This window comes from Mercenaria mercenaria, chromosome 3, assembly GCF_021730395.1.
Source record: "Mercenaria mercenaria strain notata chromosome 3, MADL_Memer_1, whole genome shotgun sequence".
Taxonomy (NCBI): domain Eukaryota; kingdom Metazoa; phylum Mollusca; class Bivalvia; order Venerida; family Veneridae; genus Mercenaria; species Mercenaria mercenaria.
Window position 1 is genome coordinate 34,846,179 of NC_069363.1, and position 23,733 is coordinate 34,869,911.

At 33.4% G+C, this 23,733-nt stretch overlaps 1 protein-coding gene across 4 annotated transcripts in view; it reads left to right on the forward strand.

Annotated features, from left to right (window-relative positions):
• The first annotated feature begins 1,411 nt into the window (after positions 1 to 1,411).
• Positions 1,412 to 23,733, forward strand: part of LOC123525101 (laminin subunit alpha-2-like) — a 121,890-nt gene continuing 99,568 nt past the window's right edge. For 2 of the 4 annotated variants that reach the window (XM_045303846.2, XM_053538172.1), the window contains exon 1: positions 1,412 to 1,603. In XM_045303846.2, the coding sequence (XP_045159781.2) occupies positions 1,537 to 1,603 (67 nt within the window). In that variant the 5' untranslated portion in view covers positions 1,412 to 1,536. The remainder of the gene's footprint in view (positions 1,604 to 23,733) is intronic. The other 2 variants (XM_053538173.1, XM_053538175.1) reach the window with 1 other exon arrangement.

Here is a 23,733-nt window from a genome sequence, read left to right on the forward strand (position 1 = left end):
CAGACAGAGGCTGATTGTACAAGGTGTAGACTGTATTTATATGTTTTCTAGACCTAGAGACATGCAGTATGTTGCATTTATTTACGTTAAATGACATCTTCCATTTCTGCTCCCATCAACGTCTCTGCTCCCATCAAGGTTCCATTGTGTATGTCTTGCTGTAGGTGAGTCATCAAATTCTAAAAATGCTTTAAAATTACAGATCTAACATCATTGTTACATTTTAAAAGCTAGGTGTACATCACAACACCAGAAAAAAAGTAAATTTAGTATTTATTTCTGTATTATCCACAGTTTTTTTAATTGAATTACAAGCAGAATATATAACAGCACAGGCGTTGTAGCAGGGGGGGCCAGCGGGGGCCAGGCCCCCCCAAAGCTAGAAGAGGGGGGGCCAAAGTATAGTTTGGCCCCCCGAATATTTTGGAAAAGAGATATAGATTGCAGTCTAATATAACATTTACTTAGCATCATATAATTCTTTTCAACCTGATTTCTAATTTGCATTTTGGCCTTCCCTTATATTCTGACTTGTCTCTTTCCGTAGTGTGAGTACTGAAATCTGTATGCGCCACGCCAAGAATTGTTTACATTTTATAAAAATAATATATCATTGAGCGCAATCACTACAGTTCCAGTTTGAGCGTCTGCAAAATCAATGTAGGCCTAACTATTAAGCCTGTTTACGCATGTTAACGTATGTATTTTTTTGTTTTTCATTGTCCATTCAAGGGAAATGATATTTCCACAACTTTATACCACAATCAGACACATGCAGTGCTAATTGATTGTATGTCCAGGGCTTCAACAGAAGAATGTAAAAAAATGGTACACTTAATTACAACAATACATAATATGACTGATTAAGACAGTTCAGTGCCTAGTTGTATGTGTATCATCAGAATAACTCAATGATTGCTAAAACATAAAGGTCTGAGGGGCCTATGGCCCAATTAATCCCAAGGCTTTGAGGCTTTGTCATGAATAATGCACTGAGGATACCTTGCCGCTAACCCCCTCCCCCCCGCCCCACAAACCGCCGGTCGAAAAGGTTTTTGCCCCCCCCCCCCCCCCCCCCCCCCCCCACAAAGTTAAACTCGCTCCTACGACAGTTATTCAACTTCAGACAAATAAAGTCTGAAAATCAGCCCCCAGTTTACACGGTTAGCTCTAGATGCAGTACTGATGTTATTGGTGGTAGTACAGTATGATATAACTTCTAGTCAGTGTATTGTATGCTCAGTGTACTACCTATAGTCATATTCAGTACTGCATATATGATTAACGGTTTACACGTAGTGAAGGGGAAGTAACTTCATGTTGACGTTTGACTCCAATACAATCGGTTGTCGACTGCTCGTCGTGATTTTCAATTTTCATTGAAACAGACTATAGACAGCGCCGCCTAGCGAGAGACGTAAACCGCAATTTCACCGGTGTATCGGCTGTACCGGGAAATTCGGTCTGTTGAATATTTTGATGTGTGGGATCGTAGGTTCAATGGCAACTGTTTTAAGAATGATTTAACAGTGCAAGATGGAATTCAAGTGGAATATTTTATTTACAGTCACAATTATTGTGATTATACCTGTGTTAATTACAGGTAAGTTGCAGGTGTCACTTGATAGAAATTTCAGACGACGCGAATTTTTAATCAGGAACTGAACTTGCAGTCTGTGTGAGTGCAATTAATGAGGGTAATCAATTTAATTATTAGGCGTGTTTGCTTTTAAACATAGATATATTCTACTTTATCTTTTGTAGATCAGTAAGACGTTATATCGTACTAGTAAAATATAACTTATTTAAAGATAGAAAACTTTCTGGTATTGGTAAATCTGGTTTTTATTTTATAAATATTTATACAGGAGTAGATTTACAGTTAAAAAGGCAGAATTCATTGGTCATAAATTAGGTTTCATATTATAATGATCCATTTTATAGACATGGTATTTTTTGTTGTTGGTGACTATCATTGGATTAAAGAAGGAGTTTGTGAAAACAAAAATGAATTTCTTTTGAATATTTAGATCTAATATAAGATTTTCAGGTGAACCCCATCATTATCTATATGTATGTCACATTTCCCATCCCTGGAAAATACCGGCGGCCAACCCTGGTCACATATTTATGTCCTCTCCAGATGCCATCCCTGAGGTGAAATACATCTTTGCTTGTATCTATAAATAAATATATAATTTTATATGGTGATTTATTCAGTATAATAATGCCTTTCAGGATGCAGCCAGGTCTGGTTCAGGGTAGGGATTTCTGACAGACCACAAAATTGAACCTCAACCCTAATGTTAATGCTTTTATTTGAAAAAAAAAATTGTTTCTGTGCCAGAATTTAATTTTATTGATATTTTAGTAAGCAGAAATTAAATTAATTTGTTAGAAGTCTGGTTTGTAACTTTATTCACTTTTTATGACACTTTTTCCAGCAGTTACTAATTGGAAGAAGAAAAATGAAAATAATGATTTCTTACAGGTCTACCTTATTTTTAGGGTTGTCAAGTAACCCTTAACACATTCACTATTTTTTCTGGCCTCATAGAATACAAACTACAGTGTATATTTAGAAAGCGTTCTCATTTCCTTTAAAGGTAATGGTAAGCTTTATTGACATAACATATAATTAAACAATAACATGAGCAAAAAAGCACTTACGCAACCAGATAGGTGTCTTACCTGGGATGGGGATATTTTAATGTACCTCACCTTAAGGGACGAATTATGAAAAGAAGGGGCGGGGTTCTTAGTTTTTTCGTATTTTGCATTTAGTGGCCAATTGGAACAAAACAATTTCAATTAACTATGTAATTGATTAATTAATTAAGCAGTATTATAAAAGGGTACATGACCGCATCACACTGAAATTTATCAGTATGCACTTATTTAATGCTTAGTCATAATGTGCAACGAGTTGCATAACAAGTATTTATATATCAACCTTGAACGCAAGGTATTGTTAAAATATTTAAAACTTTTATAAATATATCCTGTAGGCTGAAAGTAATCAGAATGTCAATATGCTTGAAAGTAATGAATTTTAGCCCAAAATAAGTTTCTACAAATATTTAATATGGTTAGGATTTGTTTTGATCAGTTAAATGAATAAATATTTCGCAAAATGGTGCATCACCTTGTAAACAGCTAGTCCATTTTGTAAAGCTTAGAAACTTTTTATGACCATGTATTAAATCAGCAAGTGAAACTCATAATTAACCCATGAAGACAAAATAGGAGACACAAGTGACGATAGTTGACTATGATATTTTTTTGTTATGCTCTCTTAAAGGAGGTTGAATAAATTATTATTTATATGTAGATAAGATACCATAAAAATTTATAACTTACAGTCTTGACTTTGTCAAGTAAGGTATGTGGGACATTTATATTTGTCTTGATATACTAAAGTAAATTTAAGAACAGCTTAAAAGATTTCTACCATTCTTTTGTAAAAAAAAAATATATGAAAAATGTCAACATTGTAGACAGAGTCATTTAAAATGGAGGTATTTCAGTAGAATTATAAGCGTAAATTATTTATGGAAAAAAGTAGACCCATAAATTGGGTGAATTTTTAATGGGCCCTTGTTCACTGTTGGAGTGAAGATTTTGAATATCTTCATTTAAACAACACATTATTTTAAGGTTGCAGCTTTTCAAAAGTTACATTGATTTTTTTTGTAACAGTAGGTCAGGGTCTCTTCTAAAGTTTAGGAAAAATTGCCCTACAATACACCTCTGATCCAAGAGAAGAAGTTGTCAGCCAATGAGACAAACAAGTTATGCACTGTCATTACCTACACTAAATATATACTGAAAATCTCATAAAACTGAATGTTAAAGTTAACCATTAGGAAAAGTATGTGGGATCTAAAATTTCTCATTTAAAAAAAAAGTTACAATATTCACTTTGACATTTCTATACAGTCTGGCAATATAGACACAAAATTAATGTAAACTTTACAGTGTGACTAATGAATCTTAACTGCACCCCTGATTTTTATGCCTATAATTAATCAGTCAATTTATGTGATGTAAGGTACAAATTGAAGAAAGCCCACTTCTATTCCTGAAAATATAAAAGGGTCATTGTCTGTTTAAGATATCAAAGATTTTTTTTCATTTAACAATAAAAGCAATAAAAAGATAAAGATCTCAAGGATATTCTGTATTTATGAGGTAACAAGATTAACAGTATAATACTGAACCACAAAAGAAGAAAATCTTGAATATAGATTCACTGTATAGTTCAACAGCTGTTCAATCCCTTTAAAGTCCTTTATATATTACACACAGTATTGTATAAAATTACCGTATTTTACCTAAGTCTTGGGACACCCTAAATCTTGGGACACCCCTAAAATGTGGAAAAATAATTATTTTTCTTGACCCTAAGTTTTTGGACATGTATTTTCTCAGCGTATTTTTCGTCCCTAAGTGTTGGGACTAAGGTTGTGTACTGATTCAAGATGTAACCCAAATACCGTTATTAAGTGTTGTATTTTTTTTTTTTTCTTTTTTTTTTTTTTTGCTGCAGCCAGGAAGTCCATTTTCCGTTATTTATTTATTTTTATTTTCCACTGACTGGAACTTAACTGCGAATTGTACAGATACCAAAACGCCATGCCTGTAATTTTGTATTCCACGAGCACGTGCGACCTATCGTAATGTCCAACTTACAACGCCGTTACTTTTTTTCATCGACACGTATACAAAAAACGCGCGTCACACATTCATTTTTTGATTTTATCGCTTCAGATTTTCAACACCGATTGAGAAGTAATATAGTTTGAATTCTATAACGATTTTAAAAAGGTATCGACAGAAATGTTGGCAAAATTCTATAAAAACGGTCGAATTTTTATAAAATTACTTGCAAAATTTCAAACAGCGCGATCCTAAATACTTATTTCTTTCTAAATGTAAATAAATGATACAAACTATGGGCATAAAATTCAGACTTTTGACCAGAAAGTACAAAAAACAGAATAGAAAAATCTTAAATAATGAAAAGGCAGCAGCAATTTAAAAATATGAAGTAAAACGATTTTTTGGCAAACAGATTTCTGTTACGTGACCTCATGAACGTAAATAGAAAATGCGGTTAAAAAACAAAAACAATAATGATGTTGTTGCGTATTTTTAATAAGTTTTGAATGAATCTTTGTACATGTACATGTATTTTTTGACGCGATTTATATTATGCTATTACTGCAGTTTCGGCTAGTATATTTCCTTTTAATACCCTCTTGCATAAAGTTTACTCATAACTAAATGTACAAAATGCTTTTTTTTGCCATTATATGCAAATTGGATGGTGTAGGTGTTGTCACATCAGATAAAACATACAGATTGGCCTAGATAATAATACACTGATCTAGATTACAACATTGATTTTTTATAGAGACATTTACACCTAACACAAAAATATTAGCATACTGTTTTAAAATAATTTTGGGTCTTTTCCCTCCAATTATTGATGTTCGTTTCAAGAGCATTTTTGTATGGGTAATGAACTTGTGTCATTCAAAAAGAAATGATGAAAAGGTACATTTTTCGGAAGCACTGAATGGTTTAATGTTTTCGCAACACTTTTCTGTTAATCTTTTCGTGCATGAAATATACAAGTACCTAAGTATTTGGTCATTTTTATACTTGTTCATTTGGTTAGAAATTGTTGGCGGGCCAAAGTATAGAAAATTGAGTGATTTGTATGCATCATTTAAACATTCCCTTTCGGGTCAGTTAGATTTTAGCAAGTGGCTCTTAAAGCAAGTTAGTCTTTTAAATGACTTTGGTCATCTAAATGTAAATTAAATGAGAATGCTATTTTGTATTAAGTTATCTTATTTGAACCAAAGCCATGCATAAAAGCTGAGAGCAGAAAATAAAGATTCTAGTTCAATCCTGATCATTTTACTGCAGAATTCCATAGCTTTAACAGTGAGTGACCCATATAAACTGGGCACTCAAAAAATACTAGAATACACTAATGATTACAGTTCGAGCCTGTGCTCACTTTGTTTGATACATGCAAGCATATTCTTCTAAAGGCCCCCTGGTGTCGAAGATGAAGAGGCATTTACTACTAGTAGTGTTTGAACTGTTCTGTCATTCTGTCTGTGGGTCATACTTTCTTGTGTACTCAACTCCTACACTGACTTATTGAAACTTGTCATCAGCATAAAGGGGACATGACTTGTGCATATTGTCGGAATTTTCTTGTCTGATTTTTTTTTTTTTTTTGTCCCATTTTTCAGTTTAGCCTCATTACAACTACATCTGAAAGTGTGTACTTAACTCTTACAGTTTTCATTCAATTTAAATGAAACTTGGTATAATTTAGCAACATGAACTTAAGTGGAAATGGGCATATTGTTGGGACTTTCATGTCCGATTAAATTTTTTAAGAGTTTCGGCCTTCTTTGGACCTTGAAATATTGCAACCTGCACCTTGTGAACTCAACTTCTACAGTTTCATCCAGTTGAATTGAAACTTGGTATATATCATAGTCAGGACATGCGCATATATCAGGACTTTCATGTCCAGTTATTTTGTCTGAAGTTATGGACCTTTTTTGGCCTGTACATAATATTACATCTGCTTCAGAATATGACCATTGTGTACTCAGTTCCTCCTACAATTTATGAAACTTGGTATATATGTCATTAACATGAAGTGGTCATTAACATGAAGACTGGACATGTACATATTTTTTCAGGACTTTCTTATCTGATTAACATTTTTGTTGAGTAATTGCCCTTTTTGGACTTTATAGTCTATCAAGCATTTTGAGGGGACATGATTGTGTCATACAATGTTGCAATCATTTATATTTATTTTTTTTATAGTAAAATTACTCCAAGAAACAGTCATTAAAGTGACATTCAACAAAAACAACTTTAATATTTATTCTGTATTAATAGGATCCCCACCTTGTGAAAACTGGTTAAACTGAACATCAGCATTGGCAGACACCCTTTAACCAACCTGAACAGGAATAACTATTATAGGATGTAAAACTTCTGAAACTTCCTTAAAATTTGGTTCCAATTTAAGTGCACTGCAAGCAATTTAATTAACAAGAAACCCCAGACACAGGAACCATCCCCTGTCTGTCATTAAAAGAATATGGAAAGGTGTCATAATTCTAAATGTAGGTGTTTTAGATAAGAGGAAAACAGATTTTGCAGATCATCTAGATTTATCTCCATGTCCTGGGAAATGTTGATGTTATCATTTTGACACAACTAATAAAATGCATGTGAACATACAATTTGACATACATTATAAATAAATAACGTTCATTTACATCAACATTTTATTTGCATTTTCGCTTCTGCAAGTTCAGGTAGATTATCATTTAAATATAAGAAATGAAACATCTGGAAACTGAAGATATTTGAATTTAATTTTAAGGTCCAAGTAAACTCAAGGCTTTCTGCAAATCTTGCATTTATACTGTGAAACTGTGTTCCAGCATAATTATGTTTTGGTTATTATATAGCAAAATAACTAAAAAAAGTTCATAATATACTGCTGCCTTTTCAAAATCAATGTGGTATGAATTCAAGAAATCAAAAACACTGCAAGGTGCGTAAATTTAATGGAAAAAAAAAATCAGGAAAAAAGTTTTTCAGATATAAAATGAATTTTTGCAAGCAGTATAGTAGTGTTTTATACATACAAGAAGATATTTCATACCTATGTAACCAAGCTGAAGACTTTTATCACTGTCACAGTTTTATCAAAATGTTTATGAATTGAAGTTAACATTTACTGGTGCTTGAATGATCTAGGAAATTGCCTGCTATCAGCATATCACTTGAACATTATGCAATTTTTAATAGCAGTGAAATTACCCTATTAAGATAGTGTCTGTCTGTATTTAATATCTGGTTAATATAATTTATGGAAGAATGTTGTGGGGGTAGGGGTAATTTAGAATACAGCCATGGAAGATCTCCTCTGTATAATCCTCAGATTTACAACATATCCCAAATTGGGTTAAATTTAATACCATCTTTGTAGATATAAATTTAATAAAATATTCCAAAATTTATCTTACATATATAAATGATAATAAAAACGTACATGGGTGGTTTTCAAAATAATGAAGCTTTTTCTTCTCTCTCACCTTACTTTAATTCAGTTCAGTTTTAGAATGTGTTTTTGAGCAAAATATATCCAAATCAATGTAGTCAATAAATGTGTGCAATTTTATCTTGATGGCTCAAGCAGTTTTAAAGTTATATTAAATTATATAGCTAATTTTGTCCCCTGTGCACCCAAAAAAGTGTGACATTTTACATGAAGTATAGTTTTCAACTGAGGTTTACTTTTTAAAACCATGCTTTATTGTAACAGCTTTGGCTTTTAAATGTAACTTAAACTCTGCACATTTAAATAAAATACTTCTTTTCATTACCTACATCTTATTGTTACCAATATTTCACATCTTGTGATGGAACCCTTTTCACGAAAAATAGTTAAAAAAATACTAAATTTAAATGTTGAACACTACAATTTCATAACCCTATTAATTTTCTAAAGTCTTAATGTTTTTCTAAGGTCTTTATCCTTTCAGCTGTGAAGACACAGTATGATATTTTTCTTTAATAAATCGACTTTCTCAGAAACTTGATAATGTCTATACACCTAAAAATGTCCCCTGTGCACCTTTTCAGTTGTTAAGTGTCAGATTTCTTTTATTCTTTAAATAAAATGGGAATTTACTTTATTTTCCTTGAAAGGGAGTTACAACAGATACAAAAGCAGCCTTCAGCTTCACATATTACTGACTGTTAAACATTCACAAAGCCAAAAGTGATGTCCCCTGTGCACCCTTTTTTGACATATATCAGTTATCATAGCATTACTGTAATTTGTGGTGGCATTTCTATATTCTTAGCAGTGTGTATGCAAAATTTAGGCATTACTTGATAATTTAGCATTATATAAGAAACCCTGGACAATTTAAAATTCATTGTTTGCATTTTTTTCTGAAGTTGCCAATTTTCAAGTTTAAAAGTGGAAACATCAATTTTATTACTTCTTAAGCTCTTAAGTTTAACTAAATATGTAAATGTTCACTAGTAAATATTATGTAGTTAAAAGAATTTTACTTACCATGAACATATTCTATGAATAAATATTTTGATACAATTTGTCCCCTGTGCACCCTTTTTAGTAACATTATAAAGTATGTATGAATTAAACTATTCCATTTTATCATGCATGGTATTTTGTCATTTTTCTAATATGAATAAGCAGTTCATGTAAACTAGATGATTTCAATGTGTTAGTTATGTATAAAGTCACTTATTTTTCATTTAAAGCATTACATTTTGTTGAATTTTCATGTTTTTGTAGTAAAAATTTTCAATTTTGTAGTTATTTTGTGGAATAAACTTTTTTTTGATAGTATTTGTCTAAAGTTTATTACCAGTAGTCTTTTTATGAATAGAAAACTAATAATGGATGAATATTACACTGATCTTCAGTATGTGTCCCCTGTGCATCTTTAAAATAACTCAATTTTGAGTTGACAATTCTAGAAATTAGAATTACTGGACATTCTTGAAATTTGGCATGTGGTTTATAAACATGCAACATGTCAGAAAAAAGTTGGTTTTATAATTATATGATAGTTATTTTGCATTCAGCAACAACTTTTCTAGGTAAAGTTTTATTTTCATGTCAAATTTGTGCAGAAAGGGTGATTTTAAAAACCAATGTCCACAAACATATGATTAAATAAGTTTCAAACCATACACATACACCCATTACTTATCATTTATGTTGAAAAAATTACTGTTTTACATATTTCCTTGTCATAAAACCATGCAACATTTATCACCCACCTTACTGTAAATTCACTGAACTTTCGAATTAAAGGCTGAAATATTTTCTGATTGGCATTTCTCAACCCTTTTCCAAAGTTATTTCCTTCAGATTTGAAGTATTTGCTATAATAAAAAATAGGTGACCAACATAAGAAATAAGTTTGAATTTTCAACCCCTATGTCACACTTTTGCTTCATTATTTTGAAAACCACCCACATGCACCAATATCTTTTTTTTGTTTTGCTGAATTTTCATTTTTTTCCCACATTTTATAAAAAATGAATAGCTGCCACTGGCATGTATTTGGGTGACACAGTGTATTGTTACTTTCGAGTTGCAGTGCATGGCATATTTTCATTTAAGATGCGCATTTTGTCCAAAATGTGCGATGTTGGCTATCAGTATCTGTTATAAGTTAATATCAAATTTAAAATTCAAATACATGTATTTTCAGAGATAAGCCCGAAGAGGAACTAATGAAAAATGGCGGCAGAAAAGGAATAAACTTGTCTTTTTTAAACACATATAATGAAATTGAAATTATTGAACTTAATCTGATAGTGATTTACTGAAACAGCTACCTGCAAGATTGATTCATTTAGATGTGACATACAAATACTCACATCAGTCTCTATCCCATCAGTTGTTTTATTAGGACTCTGCATACACTGTGCTTGACCAAGACTGTAATTTGGTCTATGCATCTCACAGGCCTTGCAACAGACAGCTCTTCCAACTGTGGAACTTCAGATTTTTCTCCAGTTTGTAGAGATCTTGAAAAATCTTTAGATTATTTTGTGATTAGTAAAGGCTTTGAAGTTTTTTATTGCTTTAATATAAGGTTGATGGAGAATGGTTGCATGCTGAAATTGCTGTGTTGTGAATTTTTAATATGGTTTTGGTATATAGTATGATAAGCTGTCAGCAAAATGTTAAGATCACAGTTCAGTGGAGTGCAGGCCGTTTAACCACATTTTCCTTGATGTAATGGTTAATTTGCTCTAAATTATCTGCTAAACACCTTCCCAGGTATAATCAGCTTTCCGGCATCCATACAACAACTGTTCCAGGAGGCTGCTTCTCCGAATGATGTAAAATACCTCTTTATTTCCAGCTTACTCAGCAAAGAACACAACTAATTGTAAAAATTAATGTTTTGGATATGCATTGAGGCAGACTGTTTTTGGGTCAAGAGATAGCAGACTGTAATATCAGTCATCTTTAGGAAATGTAGCTCACATGAATTAATTGTCCTCACAGAATATTAACAAGTTATTTTTTATTCTAATAAAAAAATTATGTACATTGACATTAAAATATGGCAATATTGATGTCATGTCCACAAATTATTTGACACTATACAAGTGCTGAGACCGGTGACATTTTGATTTTCTACTTTATATATAAGTTTTAAGACAATTCAGAATCAAAACAATATAACAAAAGGGTGTTACTCTTAAGTTGATCACACTATGAATTTATTGTTAGACATGCAGAATAACTCATATAGACTTTGTGCCATATATAACATAATTATGCTATGAAGTAGTTCTTCCCTATTTTCATGAATTTGTCTGCTTGCTTACAAAATTTAAATATAAATATATAGCAGAAACATGTTTCAATAAAAGTAAACACTGACAGTCACGTTGAGTCGGTTCCATACATGTAATTCTGCAGTCATTATATTTTGTTAGTTGTGTTTAAATATATTAAAACATGGTTCTTCTATTTATCATTTTTTAATTGTCTTGGTGTTTTTCAAGGAATCATCATGGAAGCCAACTACTTTTGTTTGTTATGTAGTGTTACAACATAGTAGAAGTCACGGTATTTTCACTTTTGTATTTGTGTTAGGACTTAAGTCAGAATAGAACATTTTATTTTAATTCTGTTTTGAAGTAAAATGCACTAAAATTGATCAGTTAGTTGTCATTGTGCTCTTCATAATTGCCACTTACAAGGATTTGATCTGTTGAAATCAACGCTAGATTAGGCACTTGATGTTTGAGTCTGGGGCATTTGCTAATCTGTTTAAGTCTGGTGGTATATCACAGGAATACATGGTTGAACGATACATTTTTATTTTCGATTACTCGTATTATTATGTCGATTTATTCCTTTGACCAAATACTTTTTAATCCATAAAATCCGATGAAATTGATAACTTTTGACATTTTCTGTACAATGACTAAACAGGCTTATTTTTATAGCCGCTTTTGATCAAGAGTTATTAAAATATAATACCTTTTGTAGATAATCTTACTTTTTCAGCCAAGGTGTTGGGCAAAAGTGTCCCATGCAGAGGTTATTTTCTTGTTTTGTCTGGGTGTTTTGGGGAATTATTGCACTAAAAGGTATAGGTGTTAGTTAAGGTGGTGTATTACGCAGTTGATTGTTTCTGAAGAAAGTATTGGTAGAATTACAACACCTGGGTCCTATAGTTAAACCTTTTATTATAATGTTACACAAATTTCTGGTAGTTATGTATTTTTTTTATAGCATTATTAAACAGTCTTGGTAGATTGAGTCTAATATAAGTGATAATAACTTATTATATTTTTTCATGCAAATTCTTATATTATACAGTATTTTTTAAACATAACATATTTATAGCGTTATAGGAAAACACTATTGAAGAAAGTCATTTATGTTTTACAAGTTGACATACTCAAATCAGGTTGAAGTTGTTGCCAAATTTGTTATATTATATGATAAAATCAACAGAGTTTCTTATGTTTACATATTTAAAACTTCATGTGTAACATTAATGCAAAATTGTGTAAAACTTGTAAGGCCTTTTTAATTTTAGAACTCATAAGCTTATATTAAAAAAGAATTAATGCTTGTAAAATGGTAACCAGGGCTCCGTAAATTATGAAAACTCAATCAGTCCGAAACGAAATCCTGACATTGGCGGTACCCCACCCACCGTATTATGCATATGTAAAATGTGATAGGGTAAAGAAAATAGTATGTCATGCATTAAAAATGATTTACCGGTCACCGCGAGTTACCATACAATGAAAACAGTCATTCAGTGTTATATTGATCGTTACTTTGTTTAGATTTTGATGTTTTTCCAAGAAAATGCTTGCAAGGATAAAATTGCCGAGGCATTGTTTTCTTGGCACCGTGTTTTACCTAACTAGTCTAAAAGCCAATGCACGTGACCAGTACCGTATACACAGCAGGAACTTTGTGATGTTTCTTCATTATTTGATGGATTTTTACAAAATACAATGCGTCAAAGTGATTTACTCCACGCATTGTCTCTGCCAAACATCCTCAGTATCTTTTAGAGACCTCTGCCACGGACCAAATGTGAAGGTTATGTGAACGCGGAGATCGAATTTCCCGTGCGTAGGGTACCAAAAGGTCACGTTGGTTGGCCGTCCTAATCATGGTACCGATCAATCTACATGGATATTTCATTTCACTGGCATTGTACTTCAATAAGCAACTACGTTTTGTATCTTATATTCTTTTCTGATGTAACAAAATTTCATTTTGAAAGATGATCTGGCCGGTCCGCCACTCCGGTTTTCTTTATCATTTGGGTTTGCCAGTCCATTTTTTGTACAGTCGGGTTGCAAAGACAATTTTCTGTACTTGTTTCAGTCGGACTGCCAAATCTATCATGTAATTTTTACAAACCAAGTTAAATTAGAAAAAATATTTATATTGGTTTCCCATGTGATATCTCATTAAATGCAATGACCATTTGTTTTTTTGCTCATCTTCAAACATAGCCTTTTGAAATAAAACAATCCATCGGCTAATGGTCTAAATAAAAGAAGTGGGTCCACATCAAAAGTATTTGGGTTTAATGAATTGCTGTCAGCTGGCTGCAAACATTAAAGGATGTACTGCGCGAGCACTGTAGTGTCACATGCTAATTACGAACTGATTACCAAGGTGACAATCAGAATGTTTGACACGTTTAATTTCCTGCTTGGCAGGTGATCGTGTTTTGAGATTTCAGACTGAAATTTATACTTTTCCATTTTTATCGGACCGATATTTTCGTTTTCTCACTTCATGAATCGGTATGAATAGTCAAAAATCGGTCCAAAACCGACAAACCGGCAAATTTACGGATCCCTGATTGTAACATATATAGGCAGTACAAGTATGAAGATGAAGCCAAAAAATATTTATTTTTATGACCTTATAGTGTAAAATAGCAGAAATATTTTCAAAGATCTTTAAACTACTTATTATGTTATACAATATTACTGTAAATTTGTAAAAGTTGATTAAAATTCTTCTTATTATACGCCCGTTTGAAAAAACGGGACGTATTATGGGAACGCCCCTGGCGGGCGGGCGGCGTCCACAGACTTTGTCCGGAGCATATCTTCTACATGCATGGAGGGATTTTGATGAAACTTGGCACAGTTGTTCACCATCATGAGACAGAGTGTCATGCGCAAGACCAGGTCCCTAGGTCTAAGGTCAAGGTCACACTTAGAGGTCAAAGGTCAAATTGAAGAATGACTTTGTCCGGAGAATTTCTTCTTCATGCATAGAGGAATTTTGATATAACTTGGCACAAATGTTCACAACCACGAGGCGGAGTGTCATGCGCAAGAACCAGGTTCCTAGGTCTAAGGTCAAGGTCACACTTAGAGGTCAAAGGATACAAGAATGACTTTGTCCGAAGCATTTCTTCTTCATGCATGGAGGGATTTTGATGTAACTTGACACAATTAAATACCATCATGAGAAAAAGTGTCATGCGCAGTTCTCTTCTTTAGAATTACTTCCCTTTGTTGCTACTATAAATAGCTTATATTGTAACTGTTTCATTACTAGTCGTAGGGAAAAATCGAGACCACTTTTCTGTAGTACAACATCAATGCTACATCCAATTTTGAGGTGTATTTTGACCAATCTCTACCTGGTAAAGATTTTTGTGTGGACTTAAATTTTTTTATGGATTTTTTTTTTTTTTTTTAGCTCACCTGTCACAAAGTGACAAGGTGAGCTTTTGTGATCGCGTGACGTCCGTCGTCCGTACATAAACTTTTGCTTGTGACCACTCTAGAGGTCACATTTTTCATGGAATCTTTATGAAAGTTGGTCAGAATGTTCATCTTGATATCTAGGTCAAGTTCGAAACTGGGTCACGTGGGATCAAAAACTAGGTCAGTAGGTCTAAAAATAGAAAAACCTTGTGACCTCTCTAGAGGCCATATTTTTCATGAGATCTTCATGAATATTGGTCAGAATGTTCATCTTGATGATATCTAGGTCAAGTTCGAAACTGGGTCACGTGCCGTCAAAAACTAGGTCAATAGGTCTAAAAATAGAAAAACCTTGTGACCTCTCTAGAGGCCATATTTTTCATGAGATTTTCATGAATATTGGTCAGAATGTTCACCTTGATGATATCTAGGTCAAGTTCAAAACTGGGTCACGTGCCATCAGAAACTAGGTCAGTAGGTCTAAAAATAGAAAAACCTTGTGACCTCTCTAGAGGCCATATTTTTCATGTGATCTTCATGAATATTGGTCAGAATGTTCACCTTGATGATATCTAGGTCAAGTTCGAAACTGGGTCACGTGGGATCAAAAACTAGGTCAGTAGGTCTAAAAATAGAAAAACCTTGTGACCTCTCTAGAGGCCATATTTCTCAATGGATCTTCATGAAAATTGGTCAGAATGTTCACCTTGATGATATCTAGGCCAAGTTCGAAAGTGGGTCACGTGGGGTCAAAAACTAGGTCAGTAGATCTAAAAATAGAAAAACCTTGTGACCTCTCTAGAGGCCACATTTTTCATGATATCTTCATGAATATTGGTCAGAATGTTCATCTTGATGATATCTAGGTCAAGTTCGAAACTGGGTCACGTGGGGTCAAAAACTAGGTCAGTAGATCTAAAAATAGAAAAACCTTGTGACCTCTCTAGAGGCCATATTTCTCAATGGATCTTCATGAAAATTGGTCAGAATGTTCATCTTGATGATATCTAGGTCAAGTTCGAAACTGGGTTACGTGGGGTCAAAAACTAGGTCAGTAGGTCTAAAAATAGAAAAACCTTGTGACCTCTCTAGAGGCCATATTTCTCAATGGATCTTCATGAAAATTGGTCAGAATGTTCATCTTGATGATATCTAGGTCAAGTTTGAAACTGGGTCACGTGTGGTCAAAAACTAGGTCAGTAGGTCTGAAAATAGAAAAACTTTGTGACCTCTCTAGAGGCCATATTTTTCATAGGATCTTTATGAAAATTGGTCAGAATGTTCATCTTGATGATATCTAGGTCAAGTTCGAAACTGGGTCACTTGCGGTCAATAACTAGGTAAGTAGATCTAAAAATAGAAAAACCTTGTGACCTCTTTAGAGGCCATATTTTTCAAGAGATCTTCATGAAAATTGGTCAGAATGTTCACCTTGATGATATCTAGGTCAAGTTCGAAAGTGGGTCACGTGGGGTCAAAAACTAGGTCAGTAGATCTAAAAATAGAAAAACCTTGTGACCTCTCTAGAGGCCATATTTCTCAATGGATCTTCATGAAAATTGGTCAGAATGTTCACCTTGATGATATCTAGGTCAAGTTTGAAACTGGGTCACGTGTGGTCAAAAACTAGGTCAGTAGGTTGAAAAATAGAAAAACCTTGTGACCTCTCCAGGGGCCATACTTTTCACGTATCTTCATGAAAATTGGTGAGAATGTCACCTTGATGATATCTAGGTCAAGTTTAAAGTGGGTTACGTGCCTTCAAAAACTAGGTCAGTAGGTCAAATAATAGAAGAACCTTGTGACCTCTCTAGAGGTCATATTTTTCAATGGATCTTCATGAAAATTGGTCAGAATTTTTTTTTATCTTGATGATATCTAGGTCACATGTGCTCAAAAACTAGGTCACTATGTCAAATAATAGAAAGAACGACGTCATACTCTGTTCAACACTGGGTCATGTGGGGATAGGTGAGCGATTCAGGACCATCATGGTCCTCTTGTTTAAGATTAACTTCCCTTAGTTGTTACTATAAATAACTTATATTGTAACTTTTTGTAATTGACCGTAGGGAAAAACCAAGACCACTTTTCTGTGGTACAACATAGATGTTACTTTCCAAGTTTAGGTGTATTTTAAGGTATCTCTACCTGGTAAGGAGTTTTTTTTTTGTGGACTTAGAAAAACAAAAGACTTACAATGATTACTAAACTACCACAAAATTAAAATTCCATTTGCAAATACAGGTGCTGGAGTAAAGAAATTTGCTTTGACGGGCGTATATTGTGACATTCTTGCATTCTTGTATATGGTTATAATGGACTGATTATACTTTTGCTTTCCTGGTAAACATAATTACACCACTCTCATTTATATGTAATTTTTAGCCCGACTATACATTTTGATGCTCTTTCTCTCTGTCTCAGTTATTCCTAAATGGATTTAATTCAAACTGAAAGTGGTTGTTCCACATCATCTCCCACATGATATGACACAAGGCCCGAAACAATATTTAATGAATTATCCCCCCTTTTACTTAGAATATCAGGGTTAAAGTTTTGATGTGCTTTCACTATATCTCAGTTATTACTTAATGGATTTGATTCAGACTTAAAATAGCTGTTCAACATCATCATTCACATCATATGACACAAGGGCCATAACTCTTGCTCGAATATTTTTTTAATTATCCCCCTTTTTACTTAGAATTTCAGGTTAAAGTTTTGATACACTTTCACTCTATCTCAGTTATTACTGAATGGATTTGATTCAAACTTGAAATAGTTGTTCCATCTTATCACCCACATCATATGACACAAGGTGCATAACTCTGGCACCAATTTTCATGAATGATGCCCCCTTTTACTTAGAATTTAAGGTTAATTTTGATGCATTTTCACTATATCTCAGTTACTACAAAATGCATTTGATTCAAACTTGAAGTAGTTGTTCCACATCATCACCCACATCATATGACACAAGGTGCGTAACTCTTGCACCTTTATGCCCCATTTTTATTTAGAATTATACTGTAATATATAGTGTTTTGATACACTTTATCTTTACCTCTCTTATTACTTAATATTTTTGACACAGACTCAAGCTATTGTGCAATATCTTTATCCACCATTGGAGTCATTAAACACTCCAGTGACAGATCCAGTTTCCTCAGATGTGCCCAGTTTCACTATCCAGCATCGAAATGGTCGAGCGCACTGTCTCCTGTGACAGCTCTTGTTTGTGTGCTGCTGAGTTACAACTTTGAAGTTTAAAAAAAAAGCTTTACATTTCTTCAGTATAGTATACAGTTTATCTTAGATCATGCAAAATTAAATGATGAAAAATCCTGGTCCAGCAACCATAAATACTTTAGGCTTTTCATGTTGGCAGAGAGTAAAGACTTTACCCATGGGATGCCATTAAAATGTCATTAAAATCACATAAAAACCAATCCATTGTCATTATGGTTTGATGGTCCTGCAACTTTAGAGGTCTTTGACCCATGCTTTGACTGATGTCAACAACTAATGATCCTTTTACTATGAAGATATTTATTCAAAGTAGTTTCTTTCAATGAAAAAAAGATGATGCTTCCTAGTGGATTGAAAAAGACAGTCTGGTTGCCTGTCTAAGAGGGAAATAAGATAAGAGTTATTATAATAGTAGCTCCATCTGTATTCGGCTTGAGTGGATTTTGCCAGATCGGATCTCACGAGGCATGCAAGTGTGACAAAATCCACAAGAGCCAAATACAAAATCCCAGATCTAGCTACTGTTATAATGACTCTTTTATTATATCTACACCTTTCTTTTGTTGTAACATAATGTTTAATCGAAGGAAATCTTCAATGTTTATCAATGTTACAATAGACTTGAGTGAAGTTTTTTAAAAATGCGCTGTTTATAGAACTGTGTCAGGTCATGCATATTAAATGAAAATAGTCTGGCAAGATAAAATTAATACAAAAGGTACAGTACAGAATTTTTACTGTCTGTTCATATGCAAGCTGAATTGTTGATAGAGAATTTTTATAGGTATATAATAAAAGCTTTTATAGACATAGTGCTAGTTCCTATCCAAGATATTTGTTATGGTCAGGACCTGTATTGTTCAACCACAGTAAATCCTATCACATGGCACCAATAATGAGCAGAAACATGATTTTAATACTTCAGATACTTTAAACATGTAAAAATGTACCACATTTATTACAAAGAAGCTGTCTAATGCCAGAGATATGGTTAAATATGCAGGTTTATTTTCTGGTAACATTGTTTCCTCTAAACTCCCATATTATATTATATTTGAGAGTTAGGTATGCGACTTATACTTGTAACTGTTTCATTTTTTGTGGTATTTAAGTCCTTAATTGCTGTAGGTACTACTTTATGTATTTTCAGAACTATATATCTTAATGCTTTAACAGGAATACATGCACCAGTTATAAATGAAGAAGGCTTAAATTTGGCCTTCAGCTGTCAAACTTCACAGGGTGACAGTAGATGACCCTGGTGTTTTTGGGAGGTATTAGGTCGAATGGCAAGGTCACAGTGATCTCAGGACTGAAATTGAACAGGCCCGCATTGCGCATACATATTTTACAAACACATCTTGAATGTTAAGTTTTGCCCCCCAAAAAGTTCTTGCTCTTCCTCAACATGCACTGCTTAATGAAAATCTTACAACTCCTCAAATGATTCTTTTTCAACAGCAGAGAAAACAAGTTTACATTGATAATTTAAGTATAATTGTATTTCTTAAAATGACAATTGAAATAAAGTATTTTTCTTATCAAACTTTTCGAGATATTTAACATACCAGTGTATATGAATTATATATTGCAGTTACAGCAAACCAGCAACACTTGCCAAACAAGTACATCCCTGTGCAGAACATGAATTCCATGTATGTCCAAGATCTGCTTCTTGTGCATATTACAAAACAAAAATAAAATGTGACCTGCTGTGTGAGCTTATATTTTCTAGTTTGAGCCTTTGAATAATTATGCCCCTCTTCAAAGAAGGAGGGGTATATTGTTTTGCAGATGTCAGTTGGTCCATAAACCAATCCGTTTCTGGATGGTAACTCAAGAACGCTTAGGCCTATAGGGTCATGAAAGTTGATAGGGAGGTCAAGGTCACAGTGACTCAGAACAGTTTATCGGTTTCCGGATGATAACTCATGAACGCTTTGGTCTACGATCATGAAAGTTGATAGGGAGGCAGATGACCCCTATTGATTTTGAGGTCAGTAGATTTAAGGTCAAGGTCACAGTGACCCATAACAGTTAAACGGTTTCCGGATGATAACTCAAGAATGCTTGGGCCTAGGATCATGAAAATTGATAGGGAGGTTGGTCATGACCAGCAGATGACCCCTATTGATTTTTAGGTCAGTAGATTTAAGGTCAAGGTCACAGTGACCCGTAACAGTTAAAACGGTTTCCGGATTATAACTCAAGAATGCTTGGGTCTAGCATCATGAAAGTTGATAGGGAAGTTGGTCATTTCCAGCAGATAACCCCTATTGATTTTGAGGTTAGTAGGTCAAAGGTCAAGGTCACAGTGACCTAGAACAGTTAAACGGTTTCCGGATGATAACTCAAGAATGCTTGGGTCTAGGATCATGAAAGTTATATGGAGGTTGGTCATGACCAGCAGATAACTCCATTTGATTTTGAGGTCAGTAGGTTCAAGGTCAAGGTCACAGTGACCAGGAACAGTTAAACAGTTTCCGGATGATAACTCAAGAACCCTTGGACCTAGGATCATGAAAATTGATAGGGAGGTTGGTCAGGCCCAGCAGATGATCCCTATTGATTTTGAGGTCAGTAGGCCAAAGTTCAAGGTTACAGTGACCCGGAACAGTTAAACCATTTTACTGACAATAACTTGAGAACACTTGGGTATAGGATCACGAAACTTTATAGGGAGGTTGATCAAGACCAGCAGACGACCCTTATTGATTTTGAGGTCAATAGGTCAAAGGTCAAGGTCACATTGACCCAGAGCAGTAGAACTTTCGTGTACAGTGACCAAGTTATTTCTGTTCCTTGTGCAATTACTGAATACATCAAGGGGGGCATTTCGTGTTCTACAAGCTCTTGTTTCACATTGACTCACAAGCCAGTAGATTAATGTCTGAAAATATTTAATGTTGTCTAGGACAGGACTTGACAAGGTTCAAACAAGGTTAGTAATTAGATATACAAGAGATGAGAGGCATTTTTATTCTGCAGTTGCAAAGAGGAACAAAAATATAGCCCACATGCATTTTGATGGATAGCAAGTACACCCACTTATATATGACATGAATTGCTTGTGTATATTTAATGCAGGGTCATGTCATACAAGGCAATCTGACATCTTTTATGTCCATAAAACATAATATTTTATGATAATCAGACCCCATCCAGTGTTGCTGAGTGACTATGAATTCATTCAATAGTTTTGTCTAGCCAGTGCACAGAAAAAAGTTTTCTACTAAAAACATTGAAAATAAATACATAAGCTGGTATAAATTTTTTGCCTATATAATTGGGGAAAACTAATTAAATCAACAAAGTACATTTCAACAGGATTGAGAAGGAATTCAAAAGAGTCTTGTTTTTTTGTCATACTTACTTGTGATCATCATCATCATCATTGTCATGTCCATCATCATCTGGATAGTAGATAACAATATTTTAAAGAAGCGTTAATTAAGTGAACTAATATTAATTAACTTTCGAAGGGATAGTTTAGTCATGGATGAACATGGAACTGTCACAGCCCTAATACCACCTAGTATAAATAGCTGAATATTGTATAGATTTCTCCTGCTGGTCGACACTATATATTGTTGGAACAGTGTCAACATTCATCTATTAAAGATTCATATTTTTAACCAAGATACATGACTGTATTAAATTTTAGATAAAAGAGAGGCTATTCTTGGCTTGGATGGGTATGAAAAAAGATCTATGTGATAAATTTTTACAGATATTTGAAACTTTTTATTGAAGACACAGCGGGACAGGAAAGGAGAAAAAAGATTTCGAAACACCGTGACTGATATTGACATCTCCAATCTGGGACGTTATATTTATTTTATAAACCCAACTGTGTCAGGTCAAGGAAAAAATAATGCAAATTTTAAATCGCGTACTTGATAAAATTGACGTAAATTTTGATGAATTTGTGACGGTTTCACTTTTTTAAATGAGAGAGGACTTGTTCACTCTGTCATATCTATCATATAAACATTACCAAAATTTTGACAATCTGAAAAATGTTTGTCTGTCATTTCAAATGATGTTTTGATATTAACATGATTAAAGAAGATTTCAAAATTGCAAACTTGGTATTATACTGATAAGATGAGTTTTTTTATCAGTTTTAAACATTTATATAAAGTACAAGTTTATCCTTGTCATTGCAGCATGGTAAAGGTGTAAAATCTATGATAACACTGATTTAGTGGTCTTACATCTAAATGTTGACTTTATCAAACTTCATTTTTTTTTCAGGTGACAAATTGTGTAAGCTGTTTATCTGCATGATCAGCAGAAAAATTGTGAATGAACTTAGGATTTATAAAGAGCTGACAAGTGGTGCAAATAGGTCTGCAGTAAATTACTTAAAATTGCTATTGGGGGAAGACATGGACTTACCCACGTCACATATTTTATACAAGTAAAATGAGTCATTCTGAATTTATTAAACTGATCTTAAGAAATGCGTGTATATAGTAGAAAACAGTCCAATTCTGCATTTCTTTTCCCCAAAGAAATTAAGTTGTTATAAATTCTATATTTAAGTATGTTGAGTGTCAGGAAAGCAGTTTTGTTTTAAAAGTCAGATAACTTCATGCATAAAAGGGAGGTAACAAAACCCTAAATTAAACTTAAAACTGCAGCTTTGTAATTATATTTTGACCAGGCAATAGTTACAATGGTCACTGAACCTATTTTATATGCCAATGTTTGTTTTTACCAAGTATCTGATGCAGAAGAAAAATGATATGAAATGATCGTTCCGGTTGGCTGCCACATTTTTGTTACAGAAAAAAATATATCAATTTCTTCTTGCAGTATTCCTATTTTTGATATGTTTCTAATGGTTCTCTCATACAGTTGAAGGTCCACTGCATACAGTCTATCCACGTAATACGACCCAAAGACACACGTAGTTCTGCATATGAAGTAGAATAGTTCTGCATATGAAATAGAATACAGTTGTCATTGATTTGAATATTTTACACCATAGTAGAAAATTTTATGGAATCTGTTCTTTTTTTAATATCTTACTTTATAGCTCTGATAATCAATGTTCTTGTTCAACATTGAAAGGGGTGCTTACATATTCTCCATTTGAATAGTTTTTTTTTACAATTATAACCTCAATGAAACTCTTGGCCCAGCCTGTAATCAATATTTGCTTTACCTGTTTAGCTAAAACATTGGGCCTTATTTATTGTTTTTAAAATAATCACATTGTAGCTACATGAGAGAAGAAATATGTTTATAAAACACAAGTCTGATCTAAAAATCCATGAACTTGGTCTCCGTCAAATATTTATGATTTCATAGTATTTCATTTGGCAAATCTATAAATGAAGTATGGTTACTATAACATGATGGGCCATGCAGATACAGCATCTGGTGTGATGGGCAACTTCCTTGACCAGCACAGTTGGTATATGCCAGGCACCTGTTAACATCTATCACCAACAAGAAAATATATTTATGATCCCATGGAGCTGCAACTGTTTGGTTTAATGATAATCCATTCCTAATGAAATACTGTATAAATATATCATATTGTGACAAGTTGCAGCTTGAGAAATGAATTCTTTACCAAAAAGAGACAAACCAAATTTTATATTGCTTTAGTGGTGAATAGTCACATGAAGCAAAAAGTAA